This window comes from Oratosquilla oratoria, chromosome 25, assembly GCF_046742065.1.
Source record: "Oratosquilla oratoria isolate Oo_2021 chromosome 25, ASM4674206v1, whole genome shotgun sequence".
In the NCBI taxonomy this organism is placed as follows: domain Eukaryota; kingdom Metazoa; phylum Arthropoda; class Malacostraca; order Stomatopoda; family Squillidae; genus Oratosquilla; species Oratosquilla oratoria.
The window spans coordinates 25,243,037-25,266,806 of NC_134801.1; the positions used below are offsets into that span (position 1 = coordinate 25,243,037).

General features: G+C 42.5%; 1 protein-coding gene across 2 annotated transcripts in view; it reads left to right on the plus strand.

Moving 5' to 3' along the window:
• loqs (double-stranded RNA-binding domain-containing protein loquacious) overlaps window positions 1-23,770 on the plus strand; it is a 181,044-nt gene that overhangs the window by 12,311 nt on the left and 144,963 nt on the right. For both annotated transcript variants that reach the window (XM_076208516.1, XM_076208515.1), the window contains exons 3-5: window positions 4,732-4,855; window positions 12,799-12,862; window positions 15,812-15,929. In XM_076208516.1, the coding sequence (XP_076064631.1) occupies window positions 4,732-4,855; window positions 12,799-12,862; window positions 15,812-15,929 (306 nt within the window). The remainder of the gene's footprint in view (window positions 1-4,731; window positions 4,856-12,798; window positions 12,863-15,811; window positions 15,930-23,770) is intronic.

Here is a 23,770-nt window from a genome sequence, read left to right on the forward strand (position 1 = left end):
GGAAAAGAGTAGGAAGAGTTTGGCTGTCCATGTTCTCAGGAATGGAGTGTGTGCAAAGATGGGGTGTGGAACAAGGAGGATGGGAGGATATAGAAGGGAAGGATAGTGAGTGGTGGGATGATGAAGCAAAGAAGATTGTAGAAGAGAAGAAATGAGCATTCACAGATTGGTTACAAAGTAGGATGAGAGAATCATATGAGATATACAAAGAAAAGAGAAATAAAGCATAAGATAAAGGAGGCAAAGAAGATAGCAGATGTGAAATGGTGTAAGAGTATGAAAGAAAATTTTGAAAGTAATAAAAAGATGTTTTGGAAAGAAATTATGAGAGGAAGAGGAGGCAAATCAAGTAGAGAAGAAAAAGCAAGGTGCAGATGGAGAGATGATGATGGAAGGAAGAGGGAGATGGGCTGTGTATTTTTAGGGAGTTGCTAAATGTGAAGGAAGATAGGGGGGAAAGGTAGTTGCAGTGGGAAGCACTAAGAAAAAGGCAGTGAAGAATGAGGAAAATGGAGGAGAAATAAGAAAAGATGAGGTGAAAGCAGTTATAAAAATTATGAGAGCAGGTAAGGCACCTGGGTTAGATGGATGTCATGCAGTATCTAATGAAGGGAGGTACAATGATGGTGGACTGGATGGTGGTGATGTTTAACATTTGTCTAATAGAGGGTAGAGTGCTGCCGGAGGACTGGAAGAGTGCCCATAATTTCACTTAACAAGGGAAAAGGGGACAAGTGTGAGTGTATTAGTTTCAGAGGGATTATATTGTTGAGTGTAGTTGGGGCTTATGGGAGGGTTTCTATGGAGAGGATTAGGAGAGGAACAGAGGGAGTATCGGTGAGGAACAGGGTGGGTTTAGGACAGGTAGGGGTTGCATATATGAGCTTTTTGTGATAATGCAGATATGTGAGAAAGCTATAGGAAAAGATAAGAATGTTTTTTGAGCCTTTATAGATTTAGAAAAGGCTTATGACAGAGTAGACAGGAAGGCACTGTGGGAGGTATTGCAGATATATGGGATAGGGGGGAAGTTATGAAGAGGAGTCGAGTATTTACATGAATAGTAGAGCCTGTGTTAGAGTTAGAAATGGAGAGAGCGAGTGGTTTGAGGTAAAGGTGGGACTTTGCTAGTGATGTGTTATGTCACCTTGGCTCTTCAATTTATACATGGATGGAGTGGTGCAAAATGTAAATGCAAGGATAATAGGCTGGGGTTTGGAAATGATTAAAGAAAATGGGAGATAAGCCAGTTGTTGTTTGCTGACAACACTGCTTATAGTAGGATCAGAGGAGGTATTGAGGAAGTTGGTGATGGAGTTTGGGAAGGTGTGCGAAAGAAGGAAGTTGAAGACAAATGTGGGTAAAAGTAAGGTGATGAGATGTACAATGGGAGAGGATGGCAGCAAATCGGAAGTGAGTATTAAGGGAGAGAGACTGGAGGAAGTGGATAGCTTCAGATACTTGGGTGCAAATGTGACAGGAAAGGGAGAAGTGGAGGTGGATGTAGACTGAGAGAAGCAAGTATATGCCTTGGGAGATTGAAAAGTGTAATGAGAAATAGATATTTGGGAATGGATACTAAGAGGAGATTATATGGAGTGATTGTGCCAATAGCACTGTATGGCTGTATGGGGCAGAAACATGGAACATAAGAGAGGAAGAGTTTAAATGTGTTTGAGATGAAATGCCTGAGAAGTAAGGTAGGGGTTACTGGGCTGGATAGAGTGAGAAATGAGGATGTGAGGAGGAGAGCAGGGGTGGAAAGGGAGTTGGGAGATAGGGTTGATGAAAGAGTATTGGGATGGTTTGGACATATGGAAAGAAGGAGTAAAGAAAAATTAGTAAAAGGTGTGTGGAAGGCAGAGGTGGAGGAAGCGAACATGAGAGGGCCTAAGATTGAAATGGATGGGGTAAAAGGGGCATTGACAAAGAAGGGAATGTATGTTGAGGAAGGAAGGGAGAAGACAGAAGATAGAGGTTAGTGGAGAATGGTTGTGTATGGATGATGCTGTGATGTAGGGAAAGGAGTGGGTAGGGGATGGGGGGGGTGAGGGAGTATGTGTGAAAATTTTGATGCAGCCCGAAGGAATTTCTCCCTGTTTTGTCTCTCTCTGCATGAGCAGACGGAGAGAAGGGATCACAGATTAAATGACTGTGTCTCGCTACATTGCTTCTGATCCAGGGCAGTGGGCAAGATGCAGGGATGATCCGTCATCCAGGAGAAACCAAGAAAAGAGGGAGGGAGGGGTGGTGAATGGGAGTGGAGTATGTGGCGATGAAATGGGTGGGAGTGTATTTATACCTTTGACTTTGGCTACCTCCCTTGTAAAGGGGAAAATGCCCTTGGTATTTGTATGTATATTCTTAGGGGAGAGAGTGGGGGAATATCAGATAATTTTTTGGTGGATGGTAAGTTGGGAGTGGAGGATTAGTGGAGAAAGAGGAAAAGTGCGGAAGGTAGAGAGGTACTTAGAACAAACTGTTTAGATGAAAAGGAGCTGGAGTACAAGGAGAAGCTGAGAGAATTGTATGGGGAGGCGGGGAAGTATAGAATGGAAATAGGTGTGGAAGAGGAATGGGGATGGTTCAAGGAGGGAGTCAATGATGTGCAAAGATTGTATGTGGGAGAAGGAAGATGGGAGGGAATAGAAGGAAGGGTAGTGAGTGGTGGGATGATGAAGTGAAAGTAGAAGAGAAGAAGTGAACATTCAGGGACTGGTTGCAAAGTAGGATGTCTGAAGAGAGGAGGTACAGTAATAGTGGACTAGTTAGTGAGATTTAATGTGTGTCTAAGGGAGGGTAGAGTGCCAGAGGACTGGAGAAGTGCCTGTATAGTTCCACTTTATAAAGGAAAAAGGGACAATTGTTTGTGTAGTAGTTTCAGAAGGATCACTTTGTTAATTATAGTTGGGGAGGTTTATGGGAGGGTTTTAATTAAGAGGATTGGGAGAGGAATAGAGGGAGTATTGGTGAGGAACAGTGTAGATTTAGGAAAGGTAGAGGTTGTGTGGATCAGATTTTTGTGTTAAGGCAGATATGTGAGAAAGCTTTAGGAAAAGGTAAGGATTTTTTTTTCTTGGGTGGTCATGGATTTGGAACAGGTTGACAATGTAGATATGAAAGCACTGTGGGAGGTATTGCAGATACATGGGATTGGAGGAAAGCTGTTAAGGGCAGTCAAAGGTTTTTACAAATGTAATAGAACCTGTGTTAGAATGGGAATTGGAGAGAATGAGTGGTTTGAGTTAAAGGTGGGACTACATTAGGATGTGTTATGTTACCATGGCTGTTCAATGTGTACATGGATGGGGTGGTGCATAAGGTAAAGGTAATGGGTAGGGGATTGGAGATGATTAAAGAAAAGAGAAGTGGGAGGTGAGCCAGTTGTTGTTTGTTGACAATACTGCACTTGTGGCAGGATCAGATGAGGGATTAAGGGAGTTAGTGACAGTTTGGGAAGGTATGCAGTAGGAGAAAGTTGAAAATAAATGTGGGTAAAAGTAAGGTGATGAGATGTACAAGGGGAGAGGGTGGCAGTGAGTTGGAAGTAAGTCTAAAAGGAGAGACGCTGGAGGAAGTGGATAGCTTTAAGTATTTGGGATCACATGTGACAGGAAAGGGAGGAATGGAGGTGGAAGTAAACTGTAGATTGAGTGAAACTAATAAATGCCTTGGGGGATTAAAAAGTGTTATGAGAAATAGGCAACTGGAAATGGATCCAAAGAGAAGTTTGTATGAAGGGGTGATTGTGCCAATGGAATTGTATGGAGGAGAAACTTGGAATTTAACCCCTTCCATACGGTGCCGCACACGTAGGCGTCATGGGGAGCGAGTGTATTCGCGAGGCTGCCATATCGGCGTCTTGATTATATTTATTGTAGTCGCCCCTCCATAATGACATTCTTTCTAATTCTTTTGTAATCGCATTTTCTATTTAAGCAGAGAGGAAAAGTTAAATGTGTTTGAGATGAGATGCCTGAAAAGTATGGTAGGGGTTACAAGGTTGGATAGAGTGAGAAATTAGGAGGTGAGGAGGAGAGCGGGAGTGGAAAAGGAGATGGCAGATATAGCTGATGAAAGGTTGGGATGATTTGGACACATGGAAAGAATGAGTGATGAAAGATTGGTAAAAGAGTTGTGGAAGGCAGAGGTGGGGGGAGTGAACTTGAAGGGATGACTGAGGATAAGATGGATGGATGGGGTTAAGGAGATGCTGAGGAAGAGGGGAATGTCTGTTGAGTAAGGAAGGGAGAAGGAAGGACAGGGGTGAGTAGAGAGTTACTGTGTATGGATGATACTGTTGTGGAATGAAGTGGGGGATGGGGGGAAGGGGGATGGTTATGTGTGAATGATATTTTGACACAACCTGAAGGGATTTCTCCCTGTCTTCTTATTTTCTGCATGAGAGGACGGAGAAGGGGAGTTGATGGTTAAGTGAAACAGCCTTGCTGTGTATGTGCTGTGACTTGCAGCATTACATTTGTCCCAGGGTAGTTGGCAGATGCAGGAATGACTAGGCATCCATGAGGAGATCAGATGGGAGGGGGGAGGGGGTGGTGGAAGGGAGTGAAATTGCTGGGAATAGGTACATGGCTCTGATTTGGCTACCTCCTTTGTAAGGGGGAAAAAGCTCTTGGTATGTAGATAATGATTGAGTTTATTTGGTTTTATAAATTTAGGATCATCACCTGTTCCAAATTTTTCTACTTAAATTTTTAAAATCTTTGACAGCTAATGGTTCAGGACAGAGCAAGAAAAAAGCTAAACATGCTGCAGCTAAAGCAGTGCTTGACATCATCATCCAGGGTGGTGCTGGGACTCCTTCCACAGGACAACCTGGATCATCATCAGACTTGTGAGTATCAAAACAGTTTGGTAGAGGTTGGTGTGCTTGTATGTGTTCTAATTGGGATATACAGGAAAGGAGCTGTGCTTGTAAGGTTCTATCTCTTATTCTCCTTTTATTATATGTAGTTTTCAACACCTTGTACTGGTGTATTGACTCCATGTTATTGGTGCAATATTAATTGCTAGTAGCATGAAGCCAATGCTTTAGGGACTGTTTTGGGGTGCCCCTACATACTAGAGCCAAACATCATTTTGTCTGTTGGAGTAAAATCTTTACTTCCACAGGAATGATACTACTTTTATAATATGACTATCTCTCCATTATGCTGTTCTCTCTTAAAACTGCCCTGTTCCATTTCGTGAGTATACTTACTTTTTGCCTCTGTCCCCTGTGATAGTGGGAAGAAAGAATTTTGCCACAGTGTTTCCCATGCATCATCCTGGAGGAACCAAGATAAGAGGGAGGGAGGTGGGTGAATGGGAGTGGAGTATGTAGAGATGGAATGGGTGGGAGTGGATTTTATGCTTTTGTTTTTTGGCTACCTCCTTTGTAAGGGGGAAATAACCATTGGTATATGTATGTATGTTTTCCATGCTAGTCATAAAAGGCAACAAAGTGGGACAATCAGTACCCTACAATTTGGGTCATCAAATGTAAGTGGTTGTGGTACAGACGGTTTGACATCCCCAAACTCCAAGCGGCACTGAATGAGGTTGAGCCATCCATCCAGTTCACCTTGGAGAAAGAAATCAACGATTCCCTTCCATTTTTGGATACCCTTATTATCAAACAAGATAATCTTTTAAAATTTACAGTCTACAGGAAACCAACCAATAAGGACGATCTGACTCGCTTCCTTTCACACCATGACCTCAGTATTAAGAAAGATGTAGTTATAGGTTTCTACCTCAGAGCTCTCAGAATTTGTAGCCCTGAATTCTTAGAGGACGAGTTTAGGCACATAAAGGAGGTCTTTCAGAAATTAAAATATCCAGAGTGCATCATCCACCAGTGCAAGAAAAAGGCACTCAAAATAATGGAAGGGCGGGAGCCAGCGAAAGATCCAGCTAGGAGGGTTATCCTTCCAGCCAGCAGCGTCACCACCACCCTCACCCGGACACTTGGGCGCTGTAACATTCAAGTAGTGGGCCAGTCCAGCAGGACTATCAAAGAGCTCTAGAAGGAGTGACAGCCAGGACGAGATGTGGGGAAAAAACGCTGGTGTCTACCGCATACCCTGTGCTGGATGTGATAGAGTATATATCGGCAAGACCTCCCGTGACCTGAAGACCCGGATCCAGGAGCATTGCTACGATTCCCGGAACAACATCACCACCAACGCCTGTGTTATCCACCGGAACACCAATGACCACCTGATGGATTGGGATAATGCAGAGCTTCTTTTTAGTGAACCAGACAGGGTGAGGAGGAAATGCCTGGAAGTGGCCGCCATTCAAATCTTCAAAACCATTGAGCAGAAAAGAGGCATGTTCAACATCGCCCCCCCTAACATCCATCTGTTACCCGCATTATACAAATGTATGAAATGTCCCCCTTAGTCCTTTTCAACAAACTGTCCGAAATGTCCTCCTTTTTCTCCACCAAGTCCCACCCGTCCCCTTCCCACACCTCCCCCCCTCCTCCCTTCCACCTACCACCCACCCCTCCCTGATAACCTCTCCCAGTTCCTTCCCCGTTGGCCTATATGTACTCAGAGTGTTTGCCATATGTCTGTACTTGAAAAAGCTGTAACAAGCGAAACGTCGTACCAATAAAGGTTTTGATCTCACACGGTGTTGATTCTCACAGATGAGAGTAAAAGGGAAGGGATAGGCTATATGTTTATGTGAAGGAAGATGGATGTGACATTATCCACTTCAGTAAAAGTCAAATTCTCATTGGCTGCATCAGCTGTCATATGAACGGTGCATCACACTATTCACATTATAAGATATAAAGTCACTGCTGTATTACTTGTTCTCTTTTACTCTGAGTAATGCCCTGTCTGGGGTATTGGCTGCATGTTATTGTTGGGCTAAAAAATGCTAAGTAGCATGCAACTGTTACTTTAGAGTCTATATGATGCACCCATATAGACAAAGCCACATGTCATTTTTGTGTGTGGTAGAGGAAATCTCTATTCATAGAGAAATGATGATACTTTATTATATTACAACTGTCCCTCTGTTATGCTATACCACTTTTGTTACTGTCCTGTACCATTTCTCTGAATATTAATTTTCTCATTTTGCCGAACCCTGAGTCATATAAGACGACAAAAATGGGACAGGGATAGGACTAGGCATACTTTTTTCTTTAGCCTCAAAGGGGACATTTCTTAAAAAAATAAAAATGAATAAAAGATAAATAAATTAATAAAGGCATAGGGTCTGGGAGGAGTTTTCCAACCAGTACCTTAAGGTTTGGGTATTTTAATGTGTGTGGATTTGGTACAGATGAGAGTAAAATGGAAGAGATAGGCAATATGTTTGTGAGAAGAAAGGTGGATGTGTTGGCATTGAGTGAAACCAAGTTGAAAGGGTGGGGTGAGTTTAAGTTTGGGAGTATAGTTGGGAGGATCTCAGGAATGAAGAGAGGATGAGAGAGAGAGAAGGGGTGGCTATACTTGTAATTTAAGAGATAGGTGAATGTGTGGTGCAGTGGAAGGAGGTTTTTTCAAGGTTAATGTGGATGAAGGTGAAACTAGGAAGGGAGATGTGGGTTTTTGTAAGTGCATATGGATCTGGTAGTGAGAAGAGTGTAGAGGAAAGGGAGGCTTTTTGGATAGATTTAAATGAGTGCATAGAGGGATTAACCCCTTCCCTGACAGAAACGAGTAGACTCGTTTTCACCTAATGTTTTTTTTTCTAGTCGTCGACGAGAATACTCGTCTAAAATTAATCTTCAAAAACCAGCTACAGACGTATTTACTCGTCGATTCTGAGCCTTTCTAAGCAATTCTACGTGTGAAACAAGTAGTCTTGTCATATCGTGCGTTTGGCAGAGGCGATAGGGTAGCACAGGCAGTTCAAGGCCATTCTAGTTAGACTTGCTATGGCAGCCACTGTTGGCAGGTGCAGTCTTCATCCACATTACCACTCGTTTTGTGTGGCTTTTTCAAATAAATTACACCCCAAATGTCTAATTCTGAGGAAGATAGTGAATATGAACCTTCCCTCAGGAGCTTGAATACTTCTGATGACAGTGCCAGTTCATCAGACAATGACTATTTCTCCATTAGTGATGATGGAGCGGAGGAGGAAGGTGATGCAAGAGCTTGGAGAAGCCTAGAGTTGTCAGAGGACAGCATGAATGCAGCACCAGCACGTTTCCCATTCACAGGAAATCCTGGAATTACGACTGATGAAGACCCAACAAAAATGAGTCCTTTTGAATTCTTCAGTCTTTTTATCGATAACAGGATTATTGACTGTGTACTGGTAGAGACTAATCGTTTTGCTGAACAAACTGTATAATGCGATTCTTTGTGGCGCCCTGTAACAGAGACAGAAATTTTTGTATTTTTTGCCATGAAAATGCTACAGGGTATTGTGAAAATGCCAGAAGAAGAAATGAACTGGTCACAAGATGAACTGCTTGAAAGACCAATTTTTCGGAAGCTAATGACTCTGAAACGGTACAGTAAGATAAAACAGTATCTTCATTTTGTAAATAATGAAACTCATGATGCACAAACCCACCCCAACCCAAAATTGTATAAGATTTATGATGTATTTATGAGATTGTGTGAGAACTTTGCGAAGTGTTACACCCCTAGGCAAGATGTATGTATAGATGAAAGCCTTATGTTGTTCAAGGGAAGGTTAGGATGGGTACAGTATATTCCACTGAAAAGGAGGAGGTTTGGAGTGAAATATTTTTTGTTGTGTGAGTCAAAGACTGGATATGTGTACAAAATGACCATTTATGTTGGGAAAGGAACACAGTTTGATCCAGAGTATGATGAATATCCTGTGAGTTCACGTGTTGTTTTATCTTTGATGAAGCCCTTATTTGGGAAAGGTTATTTTGTTACTGTGGATAACTATTACACTAGCCTGCAATTAGCTGATGCTCTAGTTAGGAACCAGATTGATACTTATGGAACTCTACGTTTGAATCGAAAAGAAGTGCCAGAACAGCTGAAAAGCAAAAAACTGAAGAAAGGAGAAGTTGTAGCATTTCAGAGAGGCAAGGTAATGACTCTTCGTTGGAAAGACAAAAAGGACGTTGCAATGCTGTCAACCATTCACAACCCAGCTATGCATGACATTGAGACAAGACAAGGGCCTGTGAAGAAACCCAAAGTTGTATATGAATACAATTATACAATGGGAGGAGTTGACAAGGTGGACCAGCAACTTGTAAATTATCCCATTACAAGGAAACGGGGTAAGAAATATTACAAGACAGTCTTCTTCCATGTGATGGATATTGCAGTATGGAATGCTTTCATCCTGCATCAAGAAGCGTTCAGTATGCAAGGACAAAAACCCCTGACACACCTGAAATTTCGTATGCAAATTATACGAGATATATTTGACAAGTATGGACCAGCTTTACCACCAAAAAGATCACCAGGTAGACCCTCGACATCACCAGGAAGTTCGCGGTATACGCCAGAAGGACATTTTCCAATGGAAATTCTACCAACAGAAAAAAAGACAAATCCAACAAGAAAATGTGTTGCATGCAGTCTGAAGCGTGACCATAGAGGGAAACCAGTCAGGAAAGAGTCATGATATATGTGTACAGTATGCCAAGTAGCTCTATGTGTTGTGCCATGTTTTGAAAAGTACCATTCAAAATAATTTCATTTATAAATTTGCTGAAGGAATACTATTCTTTTATATGTGCAAAAGGTAATTTGTTTTATTTTTTGCTAACAACTTACAGTATTTCAAATTATTTCATTCATAATCAAATGCCAGAAAAAGTAATTTCATTCATTCATATTTGCATATTATTATGATATGCTATGTTTTTGGTAGCAAATGTAATAAAGATTAAAAACAAAATATATTTTTCATTCCCCTATACTTTGGTAAACTTATACGAGAAAAATTAAGAAAATATGGTGAAAATATATGTTTTATAGGAAGACGAGTTAACTCGTTTTTTGCCTACAAAGGTATTTTCAAAGTAAAAAGTTGACCACAAAAATGGGAAAAAATTAAATATGAATTGTTTTTCATAATCAGCATGAAAAATACTATATAAAACCAAAATTAAAGAATTCGTCTGAAAATGAAATGTTTTTAACTAAGAAATGGTTGGGGAAAGGGTTAAGGAGAAATGTTAATGTAGTGGTATCAGGAGACCTTCATGGTGGGGTAGGAAATGAACTAATAGATGCAATGGTTGGTAAATGTGGGGTTCTTGGAAAAAATCATAGTGGAGAGTTGATAGTGGAGATATGTCTAGAAAGAGAGTTGATGATAGCAAATATAGTGTTTAGGAAGTTGAGCATAAGTACACATGGGAGAGGATGGTGGATGGAAGAGTGGTTGATAGAGCATTAATGGACTATATTGTGGTAACCAGGAGTATAGTAGGAAGATTTAAGGATATATCCGTTCTAAAGGGAGAGAGTGGGGGAATATCAGATAATATTTTGGTGGAAGGTAAGTTGAGAGTGGAGGATAGATGGAGAAAGAGGAAAAGGACAGAAAGTAGGGAGGTGACTAGGAGTGATGGGTTGTGGGGGTGGGTGCATGTCATGGCTGGCTACTTCCCTTACAAGTGGGAGGAAGAAGCCCTTTGGTGTATAGAAAATTACTGATGAGAGAGGTGAATGAAAGTTATGAGTAAGGGATAGGTTGAAGATTAATGGGTGAGAACTGATGTTAAAAATCCAAGTTTATGCAGATGACATAGTCATGCTTGCAGAGACAGGGGAGGGCATGATGAGGGAAAGGGAATTTAGTAGGGTTTGCTGAAAGATAGGGTTGATGAAAGAGTATTGGGATGGTTTGGACATATGGAAAGAATGAGTGAAGAAAGACTAGTAAAAGAGGTATGGAAGGCAGATGTGGAGGGAGTGAACATGAAGGGACGTCCTAGGATGAGATGGATGGATGGGGTGAAGGGGGCTTTGGGGAAGAGGGGAATGTCTGTTGAGGAAGGATGGGAGAGGACAGAAGACGGGTGAATGGAGAATGGTTGTTTATGGATGATTTTGTGATGCATGAGGTGGAATGGGCGGGGGGATGGGGGGTGAGGTAGTATGTGTGAGCAAAATTTGACGCAGCCTGAAGGGATTTCTCCCCGTCTTCTCCTTTTATGCATGGGGGGACGGAGAAGGGGGGTCACCGATTTAATGAAGCGGCCTTGCTGTGAATGTACTGTGTCTTGTGACACTGCTGACCCAGGGCAGTGGACAGGGTGCAGGGATGACCCATCATCCAGTAGATGCTAAGATAAGAGGGAGGGTGGGGAGGGGTGTGGAGTGTGTTCAGGGATGGAATGGGTGGGAATGATTTTATGCCTTTTCCTTTTTGGCTACCTCCCTTGTAAGGGAAAAAAGCCTTGGTATATGTATGTATGTTGCTGAAAGAGGAAAGTGAAAGCCAATAAGAATAAAACAGATGATGGTGGTATCTAGAAATGGTGGTACAAGGTTGATATGGAGTTGTATGGAAAGAAAATGGAGCAGGTAGAAAGTTATGAATATCTTAGAAGTGATAGACATGGAATTGGAAGATTGGAAGAATAGGTTTTAGAGTGAGGAAAGGAGAGAAGGTAGGAGGTGTCTAGAGTGGTATAGAAATAATATGTCCATGGAAGCAGTGAAAAGAATATATGAAGCAATATTAGATACAAGAAAGAGAACTCGTATGGAGACAGTAATATTTAGGTGCTTGAGGGCTGTATACAAAGTTGCAGAGTGTGACAGTAAGGAACAATGGAGTTGGTGAGTGGAATGTGGTGCTGGTGGATTGGGAGATAGGATGGTACAGGCTAACTTGAGGTAGTCTTGCTATGAGAATGGATGGAAGTAGATAACCTTTGAATATAATGATGTTGTCATTTCCTAGACTGGCCAAGCAGCCCCATCTCCCTGAGGAATGCCATGGCTGGAATAGGGTTTTCCCACAAATCCTTTACAGAGTGTATACTGTGTTGTGGGCATGGGTGATTTTGTACAATGCAGTCTTCCACAATAAGTGTATAGGGTGAAGTGTTGCATACTGGATAGTTATCTGCTACACTGTCATCAAGTCTCTTCTGGTAGCTAGGAAGGGCTGGATGATGGCTGCACTGCAGTCTGGCCAGGTGGAGAAAGGATTCAGAGGAATGGACATCAGGGAGTTTGGTATGCAGCAATGTATTCTTTCAGTTTGTTGAAGCCATGGGTGATATGATTATGGATATGTTTCTGGGGGCTGGTGTCTGGTGGTTGGGGAAGAAGAGAAGAGAGTATTTGTGTGTGATTATTTGGGTGTTGTTTTGATGTTTTTTGGAAGATGTAGTCAGTGGTGCTGGGAACGAGAGCCAGGGTTAGACCAAACAATATATCAATGGAAGGGATGATTAAAGTTCCAAGAACTCATGGTTAGGCTGTTAAGCAAGTGAAAATGTGCATTGTGTATCAGAGATTTTGAGGAAATTTATTGACTCGAAGGTGACAACCTTTTCCATGAGAGGGATGCACCAGGGATGAGCTGGTTCAGATAGTATTGATAACAAGGCACAATCTTCATGTTTAAGCAGGAAAGAGTGAAAAGAACATGAGTTTAAAAGCAAACTAGACACTGCGAGATACAATGGCGGGACACCACGAGCATAGCTCCCCTTCCCGCAAAATACAACTAGGTAAATACAACTAGGTAAATACAGATGTGAGGATTTTCTCTTATGCCTAGACTTTGCATTATGGGTAATATGATTAGATCAAGAGAAAAAGGGGAAAATGGTAAGCTAACATATTTTCATTCACTTTTCTACAGATCAAACCAGATTGTTTCACCTTATGATGATGGGATACCAGGCAACCCTGTTGGATCCTTACAGGTAAGAAAAGAATATTATGATTGAATTATATAGTTTAATAGTTACATTATGATGCTCCACAAGCAAGACAAGAACTGAAACTGATTGTGATTTTTTCTTATTAAAGGAAGACAAAGTAGAGGTGTATTCCTTTTTCTCATATGGCAAGGAATTGTCCCTTCCTTCACCCTACAAGGACCTGTGCTTTTTTGAGATGAGCTAATGATTCCTGTCAGAAGGATGATGAATAGTCTTGTTGTGAGATGCTTGTAGAGTGAAATGCAGTAAAATTGTTGTGGGTTCTGGAAAAGGAAGTATAGGAGAAGAGAAACAGAGCTCTCAACAGGGTCAGTCTGCCTGCTGCAGCCATGAATGCAGTGAGTGTGACCCTTTGTCTCCTCCATGGTGGGGGGATCAACAGCAGGGAAATATGCCATGTGCCCATATAGTGGTAACCAGGAGTATAATAGGAAGAGTTAAGGATGTACATGTTTCTAAGGGGAGAGAGTGGGAGAATATCAGATTATTTTTTGGTGGAAGGTAAATTGAGAGTGGAGAATAGATGGAGAAAGAGGAAAATGACAGAAGGTAAGGAGGTGCTTAGAGTGAACTGCTTAAATGAGAAAGAAAAGGAGTACAAGAAGAAGCTGAAAGAGGAGTGGGAAGGAGTGAAGGATAGAGTAGAACTAGGAGTGGAAGAGGAATGGGGATGGTTCAAGGAGAGAGTCGCAAGGTGTGCAAAGATGGTGTGTGGAACAAGGAGGAAATAGAAAGAAGGGTAGTGAATGGTGGAATGAGGAAGCAAAGAAGGTTGTAGAAGAGAAGAAGTGAGCTTTCACAGATTGGTTACAAAATAGGATAAGGGAGTCATAAGAGGTACAAAGAAAAAAGAAGAGAAGTAAAGCATAAGATAAAGAAGGCAAAGAGGAGAGCAGATGTGAAATGGGGTAGGAGTATGACAGAAAATTTTGAAAGTAATAAAAAGATGTTTTGGAAAGAAATTTAAGAGAGGAAGAGGAGGTGAATGAAGTAGAGAAGAAAAGGTAAAAGGTGCAGATGGAGAGATGATAATGTAAGAGAAGGCAATAAGAGGAAGATGGGCATAGTATTTTAGGGAGATGCTAAATGTGAAGGGGGATAGGGAGGGAAAGGTAGTTGCAGTGGGAAGTGCTAAGAAAATGACTGTGATGAGTGAGGAAAATGGAGGAGAAAAAAGGAAGGATGAAGTGAAGGCAGTTGTTAAGATGATGAAAGTAGGTAAGGCACCTGGTCTGTATGGATGTCATGCAGAATGTCTGAAAAAAGGAGGTACAGTGATAGTGGACTAGCTGGTGAGGTTATTTAATGTTTGTTTAAGAGAGAGTAGAGTACCAGATGACTGGAGGAGTGCCTGTATAGTTCCTCTTTACAAGGGAAAAGGGGACAAGTGTGAGTGTAGTAGTTTCAGAGGGATTAGCTTGTTAAGTGTAGTTGGGAGGGCTTATGGGAGGGTCTTGATAGAGAGGATTAGGAGAGGAACAGAGGTAGTAATTGGTGAGAAACAGTGTGGATTTAGGACAGGTAGAAGTTGTGTAGATCAGATCTTTGTGGTAAGACAGATATGTGAAAAAGCTGTAGGAAAAGGTGATGTTTTTTTGGCTTTTATGGATTTGGAAAAGGCTTATGACAGGGTAGACAGGAAGGCGGTGTGGGAGGTATTGCAGATGTACGGGATATGAGGAAAGCTTTTAGGAGCTGTCAAGAGTTTTTACAAGAGTAATAGAGCGTGTGTCAGGATTAGAAATGGAGAAAGTGAGTGGTTTGAGGTGAAGGTGGGGCTTCATCAGGGATGTGTTATGTCACACTGGCTGTTCAATTTATACATGGATGGGGTTGTGCAAGAGGTAAATGTAAGGGTGGTGGGTCAGGGATTGGAGATGTTTAAAGAAAATGGAGAAAACAGGGAGATAAGCCAGCTGTTGTTTGCGGACGACACTGTACTTGTAGCAGGATCAGAGGAGGTATTGAGGAAGTTAGTGACAGAGTTTGGGAAAGTGTGTGAAAGAAGGAAGTTGAAGATAAATGTGGGTAAAAAGTAAGGTGATGAGATATACAAGGGGTGAAAGTGGCAGCAGACTGGAAGTGAGCATTAAGGGAGATCGACTGGAGGAAGTGGATAGTTGTAGATCCTTGGATGCTAATGTGGCAGGAAAGGGAGGAATGGGGTGGAGGTAGAATGTAGATTGAGAGAAGCGAGTAAATGCCTTGGTGGATTAAAAAGTGTAATGAGAAATAGACATTTGGGAATGGATGCTAAGAGAAGGTTATATGAAGGAATGATTGTGCCAACAGAACTGTGTGGGGCAGAAACATGAACATAAGAGAGGAAGAGAGGAGTTTAAATGTGTTTGAGATGAGGTGTCTGAGAAGTATGATAGGGGTTACTAGGTTGGATAGAGTGAGAAATGAGGAGGTGAAGAGGAGAATGGGGTGGAAAGGGAGTTGGGAGATAGGGTGGATGAAAGAGTTTTAGGATGGTTTGGACACATGGAAAGAATGAGTGAAGAAAAACTAGTAAAAGAGGTGTGGAGGGCAAATGTGGAAGGAGTGAACATGAGGGGGCGGCCTAGGATGAGATGGATGGATGGGGTAAAAGGGGCTTTGGGGAAGAGGGGAATGTCTGTTGAGGAAGATGGGAGAGGACAGAAGATAGGGGTGAATGGGGAATGGATGTATATAGATGGTATATTGATCCATGAGGTGGAATGGGTGGGGGATGGGGGGTGAGGTAGTATGTGTGAGAAAAATTTGATGCTGCTCGAAGGGATTTCTCGCTGTCTTCTCCTTTTCTACATGAGGGGAAGTAGAGGGGGGGTTGCTGATTTAATGAAGCAGCCTTGCTGTGGATATGCTGTGATGTTAAATATTTCCATAATCATAGTTTATTAAAAGTATTACTTTGTATTTCATAGCAGCATTTTCTCATACTAGGAATTGTGCATGGCTCGAAGGTGGCCCCCTCCCACGTATGAGCTAGTTGCAGAAGAAGGCTTTCCTCATGAACGGAGCTTTTCAATTGCCTGCACCATTGGAAAAACAAAGGAAATAGGTAAGTCAGCCAATGTCACTATTGTTGTAGGAAGTATTCCATTTAGCTTGCACGTGGTACCACCATATCTATCTGTATACCAAGGGGCTCTTCCCTTAAAGGAGGTAACTAGTCATGGCATGCACCCACTTCCACCCATTCCACTGCTATCCACAACCCAGTATGACCCTTACATTTTAGCCTCTTGTGGATAAAGGGTCATCCCTTTCTCCTCTCCATTGTCTAGGTCAAAAGTAATGTAGCAAGACACAGCACATCCAAAGCAGGGCTGCTTCCTTTACATGGCAACCCTCCATCTTAATTCCCTCATGTGGAAAATAGAGGAGACAGGGAGAAATCCCTTTAGGCGGCATCAAATTGTCATCTTTATATAACTGTTCTCCACTTGCACCTATACTCTGCCTTTTTCCCTTCCCTACTCAACATTCTCCTCTTTTAAACTCCCACCCCATCCATCCATCCATCTCATTTTTGGTCATCCCTCAAATTTTCTCCATCCACCCCTGTTTTCCAGACCTCTTTTGCAAATCTTTCTTCACTCATTCTTTCTGTGTGCCCAAACCATCCCAATAATCTTTCATCAGCCCAGTCTGCCAGCTCCCTAATCCTGCTCTCTTCCTTGCCTCCTCATTTCTTACTTTAACCAACCTTGTAACCTGTAAAAGCAAAACAAGGAACTATGTTCTCTTGGCCTATCAAGGAATATATATAAGGAACTAGTGTCTCTCGGTTAATCCAGGAGGTGCTCAAAATGTCTGCTGTGGTATAATAATACATATACTAAAGGCTTTTCCCCCTTACAAGGGAGGTAGCCAAAAAACAAAGGCATAAAAACACTCCCACCCATTCCATTCCCACATACTTCACTCCCATCCACCCCCTTCCCTCCCTCTTATCTTGGCTCCTCCTGGATGACTGGTCATCCCTGCATCTCACCCACTGCCCTGGGATAGAAGCAATGTTGCAAGATGCAGCACATCCACAGCAAGGGCACTTCATTAAATTGGCGACCACCCTCTCTGTCCCTTCATGCAGAAGTGGAGAAGATGTGGAGAAATCCCTTCGGGCTGTATAAATTTATTTTTCATATATACTCCCTCACCCCCCCCCATTCCCCACCCACTTCCTTTCATGCTTCACAGCATCATCCATACACAACCATTCTCCATTCACCCCTATCATCTTTCTTCTCCCATCCTTCCTCAACAGACATTCCCCTCTTTCCCAATGCCCCTTTTACCTCATCCTAGGTTGCTCCCTCATGTTCACTCCTTCCACTTCTGCCTTTCACACCTCTTCTACTAATCTTTCTTTGCTCATTCTTTCCATATGTCCAAACCATCCCAATACTCTTTCATCAACCCCATCTCCCAACTCCCTTTCCACCCCTGTTCTCCTTCTCACCTCCTCCTTTCTTACTCTGTTCAGCCTAGTAACCCCTATCATACTTCTCAGACACCTTATCTCAAACACATTCAAACTCCTTCTCTCTTCCTCTCTTATGTTCCATGATTCTGCATCATACAGTGTGTTGTCACAGTCACTCCATACAATCTCCTCTTAGCATCTATTCCCGAATGTCTATTTTTCATTACACTTTGTGTATAATAATAAGTGTATAATAATAGTACAAGAAAATCTATCAGTATATTGAACAAATACAACACAGAATGAATATGTCTACTGACAGATAGTATATACACACACACATACACCAAGGGCTTTTTCCCTCTTCAAGGAAGGTAGCCAAAGTCAGAAAGCATAAATCCATTCCCACCCATTTCAACCCCACACACTCCACTCCCATTTACTCCCTCCCTCTTTTCTTGGTTCCTCATTATGACGAGTCATCCCTGCCTCTCACCCTGGGTCAGATGCAATATAGCAAGACACACCACATCAACAGCAAGGCTGCTTTATTTGATTGGACACCCCCCCCCTCAGTCCCCTCATGCAGAAAAAGAGATGGCGAGAAATACCTTCAGGCTGCATCAGACATTCACACATACTCCCTAACACCCCTCATCCCCCACCCACTCCCTTCCATGCATCACAGCATCATCCATACAGTAAAGAAATTAATCATATTACATCCCTTGTAGAAACAAGGACCTCAAAGAGAGACAATAGAGGCGGGGATGTAAGAACAACTGAATTAGCTGAACTACCTGTCAGAGAAGTAACGAGGTGATATAAATCTATGATTGTTTTTGTGGGGGAGAATTGTCACAAGCCCAAGCACAAATGATTTCCTGAATGAGAACAGCAGAAGCAGGTAGTCTAGTAGACCTGTAGAATGAGACTGGAATGAGGCATGTCCTGAGGGATAAACATTTTATAAAAAGAGAGTAGACCAGTGGAAGTTCATAGCAACTTCGTACTGGTTGTTGGAGGTATGCTCATTATGGCTTCAATCTTACTATGCTGGGGTTGTAAAGAAATTCTGTCAAGCACAAAGCCTAGGTATTGGATGGAAGTAACACCAAACCAGCACTTGAATGGCTTGATGGTCAGATGGTGATCCTGTAAATGTTGAAAGACATGACAGATAGCTTCAAGATGTTCATCCCAGCATGCAGAGTATACAAAGATATTGTCAAAATAAAAACACACATTTGGTAAGGCAGCTAACACTAGTCTCATCAAGTGGATGTAGGTGGCACATGCCGTTACCAATCTGAACGGCATTTGGCAAAGTTCCATCAAACCTAGATGAGTGGGAAAAGCTGTCAAAATTTTGGCTCTGAAAGAGGTGCCTGGTAGTTTCCCAACTTCAGGGCTGTCAATAAGAGAGGGAAGTATACCATCAGGTGTTAAGGGTAGCTGCAAACTAGGATTGTATGTCTTGTATTAGGAACTGCTAATGTCAACATGAGCAGCAATTTGAGAACATTAAGCCAGCTTCTCCTACAATTTGATGACATACTAGAAGGGGGTCATTTCAAATTTGCAGAAGGTGCAATCTTCCCACGGATCTCTCGGAACAGAGAGTGGACCTCAAACCAAACAACCATACAACAATTTGAAAGCTAAAATCCCAGTCTGATCACTCAGAAGTTCTCTGAGGACAAACAAGGTAGAAGTTAGATACCTATGCCACTCATGTGGCTTCTCAGCACATAAGTTACAGAGAATAGCTTTAAGAGGTCCATGCAGTCTGGATCCTACCATTTCCACTAGGATGGAAAGGAGTGGTGAATATAGGTTTCACACCCAGCAGCTTGTGAAGTTCGTTCATCGAATTGGACAAATATTGGGTCCCACAGTCCGTATTTCTTGAGAAATCCCAGCTCTCAAGAAAACAGCAAGGCTTCAGTGACAGAAATGGAATCTATGTCTTTTAAGGGTACAGCTTCAGGAAACCAAGTAGCAAAATCGGTGAGGGTAAGAATGTACCTGTTTCTGTTGGAAGATACTGGAGACAGTGGTCCAACCAAGTTGATGGCAATGCTGGCAAAAGTTTCAGTGATGATGGGCATGGGTTGAAGTGGGACTGGTCGTACATGTCCTTTCACTGAAAAGCGTTTACATTTGTCATAAGAACTACAGAAGGCTCTTATGATTGTTCCCATGCCAGGCCACTAGAACTGCTGTGCGACTTTTATTCAGTCTTCCAATGGTGGAAGTGGCCAGCCAAGAGGCTGTCATGAGCAACAGAGAATAATAGGGCAGCAATCACAGGGAACAACCAAGGTGGTACTCCCCAAGGTAGGCGTAGCTCCTCTTGGGGATCGGTGCCACCTGCGTAGAGCCGGATGCTATCCCCCGCCACAACCTAACAAATAAAATATATAACACAGACATGCACAATAACACCAAAAGATGGCTGGCCAATTATCTGGCAGGTAGGAATGCTTACATGTCATATAATGGCCAATCATCGCACATCAGAAACATTAAGAACGGAGTACCACAGGGCTCAGTTCTATCCCCCACACTAATTAATCTATACATGCATGACTTACCCACGCCAGACACCTCAGAAATACAAATCTCTTCCTACGCAGACGACATAACAATCACATGCACACATCGTAACACAGACAAAGCTGCAGAAATAATCCAGCCATACCTTGACACACTCAACACATGGTTCATCACAAACAGACTCAAAATAGCTCCAACCAAATCTACAGCAACACTTCTCACAAACTGGACAAAAGAACACAAATACATACCTCATCTCTACATCAACAACACACTAATACCACACACAAACACACCGAAAATTCTTGGTGTAACATACGATACATCCATGTCTTTCAAACAACACATCACAAACATAAAAAACAAATGCACACCCAGACTTAACGCACTTAAGTCAATCACTGGAACAACATTATGCGAGTCCTGCATGGGCTCCTAATCTCAGTGAGACACACCACAACACCCTTCAAATCATACAAAACAAAGCCCTAAAAATAATTACAGGCTGCACAAATACAACACCTACAGACCATTTACACCATGAAACAAAAGTCCTCAAAGTCAAGGACCACCTCGACATGAGAGGCACACAAACACTTGCCGCAGCCACCACAAACACATTACATCCGCTACACTACATAGCAGAACACCCACACACACCAAGAAACATTAAAACAACACCCAAAGACCTTTATCACGCACAGATACTCTCTTCTCTTCCTCCACAACCACCAAATACCAGCCTCCGGAAACATATTCATAATCATATCACTCACCGCTCCATTAACACACTGAAAGACAACACACTGCTGCATGCCAGACCCCCTGATATCCACCCTTCTGAATCCTCTCTCCCACGAAAGGACAGAGTCCACTTGGCCAGACTGCAGTGCGGTCACCACCCAGCACTTCTAAGCTACCAGAAGAGGCTGGATGACCGCATTGTGAACAGCTGCCCAGGATGTAACACTTCACCCCATACCATACAACACATAATGGAAGACTGCATTATACACAATCATGCACGCAAACAACACAACATACACTCTATAAAGGATTTGTGGGAAAACCCAGTTTCGGCTATGGCATTCCTTGGGGAGACGGGACTGCTCGGACAGACAGTCTAGGGAACGACAACAACAACAACAACCAAGGTTGACTTGCCTACCTTATCCAGACAATCAGAAGTTAAACACTTCTGGTGGAGGAGGCCCTTTCCTCACTTGGTCAATTTCTCCCGAGGCTGCTTTAGCTCTAGCAGTAGTGTGTCTCGCATGAAATCTGGAGGCAACTGAAGTCATCAGGTGTGACAGAGGGGCTGTAGAGCAGGCAGGGCTAAGAAATGAATGTGTTTCATTTTACTGGCTCTGGTCTGGAATGTACATACTTGATAGGGTTCTGGCAAGGGCAAGGAGTCTCGTGTCCGATGTTGAATAGTAGATTCCATGTGGGAAGAGACAATTTCGTCATCAGGTGAGGAAGGCAAACATTCATTTATATTAGAATCCTGAATTCCTGGAATGTTACCAATCAGGACGCTGGCAAATTTAATTGGAACTCTGATGATGTTCATCTAACCTTTGTAATAAGGGCATCAAAGGTAGCAAGACACAAATTGAAATGCATCTACTCTTCCCAAGTAGTAGGCAACAAAGACCTTTCTGCAGTTGGAGACACCAGGATTGGGTAACACAGCATCAGATATGACCACACAGGAACAACCAGCGTCTCTAATGATGGTGGACACTCGAGCCCTGTTGATGATACCAGAGGCTTGGAAATTATGCCACTCTGATTTGATAGGCAAAATCCTACCATATGTGGCCTCATGGCAGAAGTACCATCTTTGAAGGTATGGGGATTCCTAGGGCAATGAGGACGAATGTACCCAACTTCACAACCATGACGCGTCACAGGTGATGGAGGGTCCTTTCAACCATTAGCAGAATTCAGTGGAATCTTAAGAGAGGCTTGGAAGGTTGAGCAAACTTCCTGGAGGTAAGACTTGAGGTTCTAGGAAGAGTAGGGTGAGCTTAACTCCAATCCTCAGCTAGTTGAATGGCTTCCTTTAAAGTAATGGATCGTCATTCCTTGAGAAAATCATGTAAGTCTGGATGAAGGGAAGACAAAAACTGGTCAAGGATCATAAACTTCTTCAATTCTTCAAAATTGTTACCTATTTTAGAAAATTCCATCCACGCCTGGAACAGTCTGGTCAGATGGAAAGAGAATTGTTTAAATATTTCCCCTGTAGAAATCTTAGTGTTCCGGAACACGACGTGGTATCCGCCAGTAGTCTTGTTAAATCCAAATAATAAGGCTTTCTTTGACAGGTCATAGCTCCTTATGATATCAGCAGACAGAGAAGTGCACATTTCAGCAGCCTTATCAGTAAGTAAGCTTCTCAGTCTCACTGCATAGCTATCTGGGCTCACCTTGAGTAACTCAGCAACCCGTTCAGAACTGATAGGGTAGGAAGTAATACCTTCCCTATCCTGCAATAGAGGGAGCTTAGGACAACTTACCAAACATTGAATTAAATAGAAGAGGACTGCTGAGATGCAGAGACATGAGCCAACTCAGTCTTCTTGTCTGTATCAATCTTGGCTGGCTGGATATTTGCCTCTTCCTTAGCCTGAAGTTCAGTTAATGGACCTTTGCCTCCTCAGCTTGAAGCTCAGCGAACCAGACCTTTCTGTCTTCTTAGCTTGAAGCTCAGCTAACTGGACCCTTTTGTCTTCTTCCTTAGCTTGAGGTTTGGCCAGTTGGAGCTTATCTTGGCATTCCTTTTGACTTTTATCACATTCCAACATTTGCTTGTATGACACATTACCCCATGTGTTTTCCTGTTAGGCCCAAGTCCACAGCTTGTTGCCTAAGCTCCTGAAGAGAAGTCATTGAAACAAAAGAAAAGACAGAAAACATAGGAATAAGAGATACGAGTCAACAACAAAGAAACAAAGCTACACTAATGACCACAAGCCATAAAACCAACATACATTGAAATATGTAGAATGTTTATCTGTATAAATAGAGTAAATGAAACAAATAAAGTTGATAAATGACACCCGTTGCAAAGTGCCACAAACAATATGTATCAAAACAGGCAAAACACAACTGTGTAAACAGAAACAATCAGCAAGCCTCAAAACACAAAAGGCTAATACCTATGCAAACTAGGAACTCCCTTCTGGGCCACAGACAGTGAGTGCACAGTCAAGGCAGCTTACAAGCCCCAGCAGATAACAGCACCAATCCTGGTAAGGTTGCCAGTGTAAAGGCAAGACAAGGAACTATGTTCTATTGGCCATTAAAAGAATATATATATATATGAGGAACTATGGTCTCTCAGTTACTCCAGGAGGTGCTCAAAATGTCTGCTGGGGTATAATAATAGAATGAGAAAACCTATCACTATATTGAACAAGTACATACATATGCCAACAACTTTGTCTCCCTTACAAGGGAGGTAGCCAAAAAACAAGGGCAAAAAATCCACTCCCACCCATCCCATCCCCACATACTCCAGTCCCATTCACCCCCCTCCTTTCCTCTTATCTTGGCTCCTCCTGGATGATGGGTCTTCCCTGCATCTCACCCACTGCCATAGGTCAGAAGCAATATAGCAAGACACAGCACTTCCACAACAAGGCTGCTTCATTTAATTGGCAACCCCCCTTTCTATCCCCTCATGCAGAAAAAGAGAAGATGTGGAGAAATCCCTAAATCTTTTCAGGCTACATCAAAATATCATTCACACTTACTCCCTCACCCTCCATCCCCCACCCACTCCCTTTCTTGCATCACAGCATCATCCATACACAACCATTCTCCACTCACCCCTATCTTCTGTCTTCTCCCTTCCTTCCTCTACAGACATTTCCCTCTTTCCCAATGCCCCTTTTACCCCATCC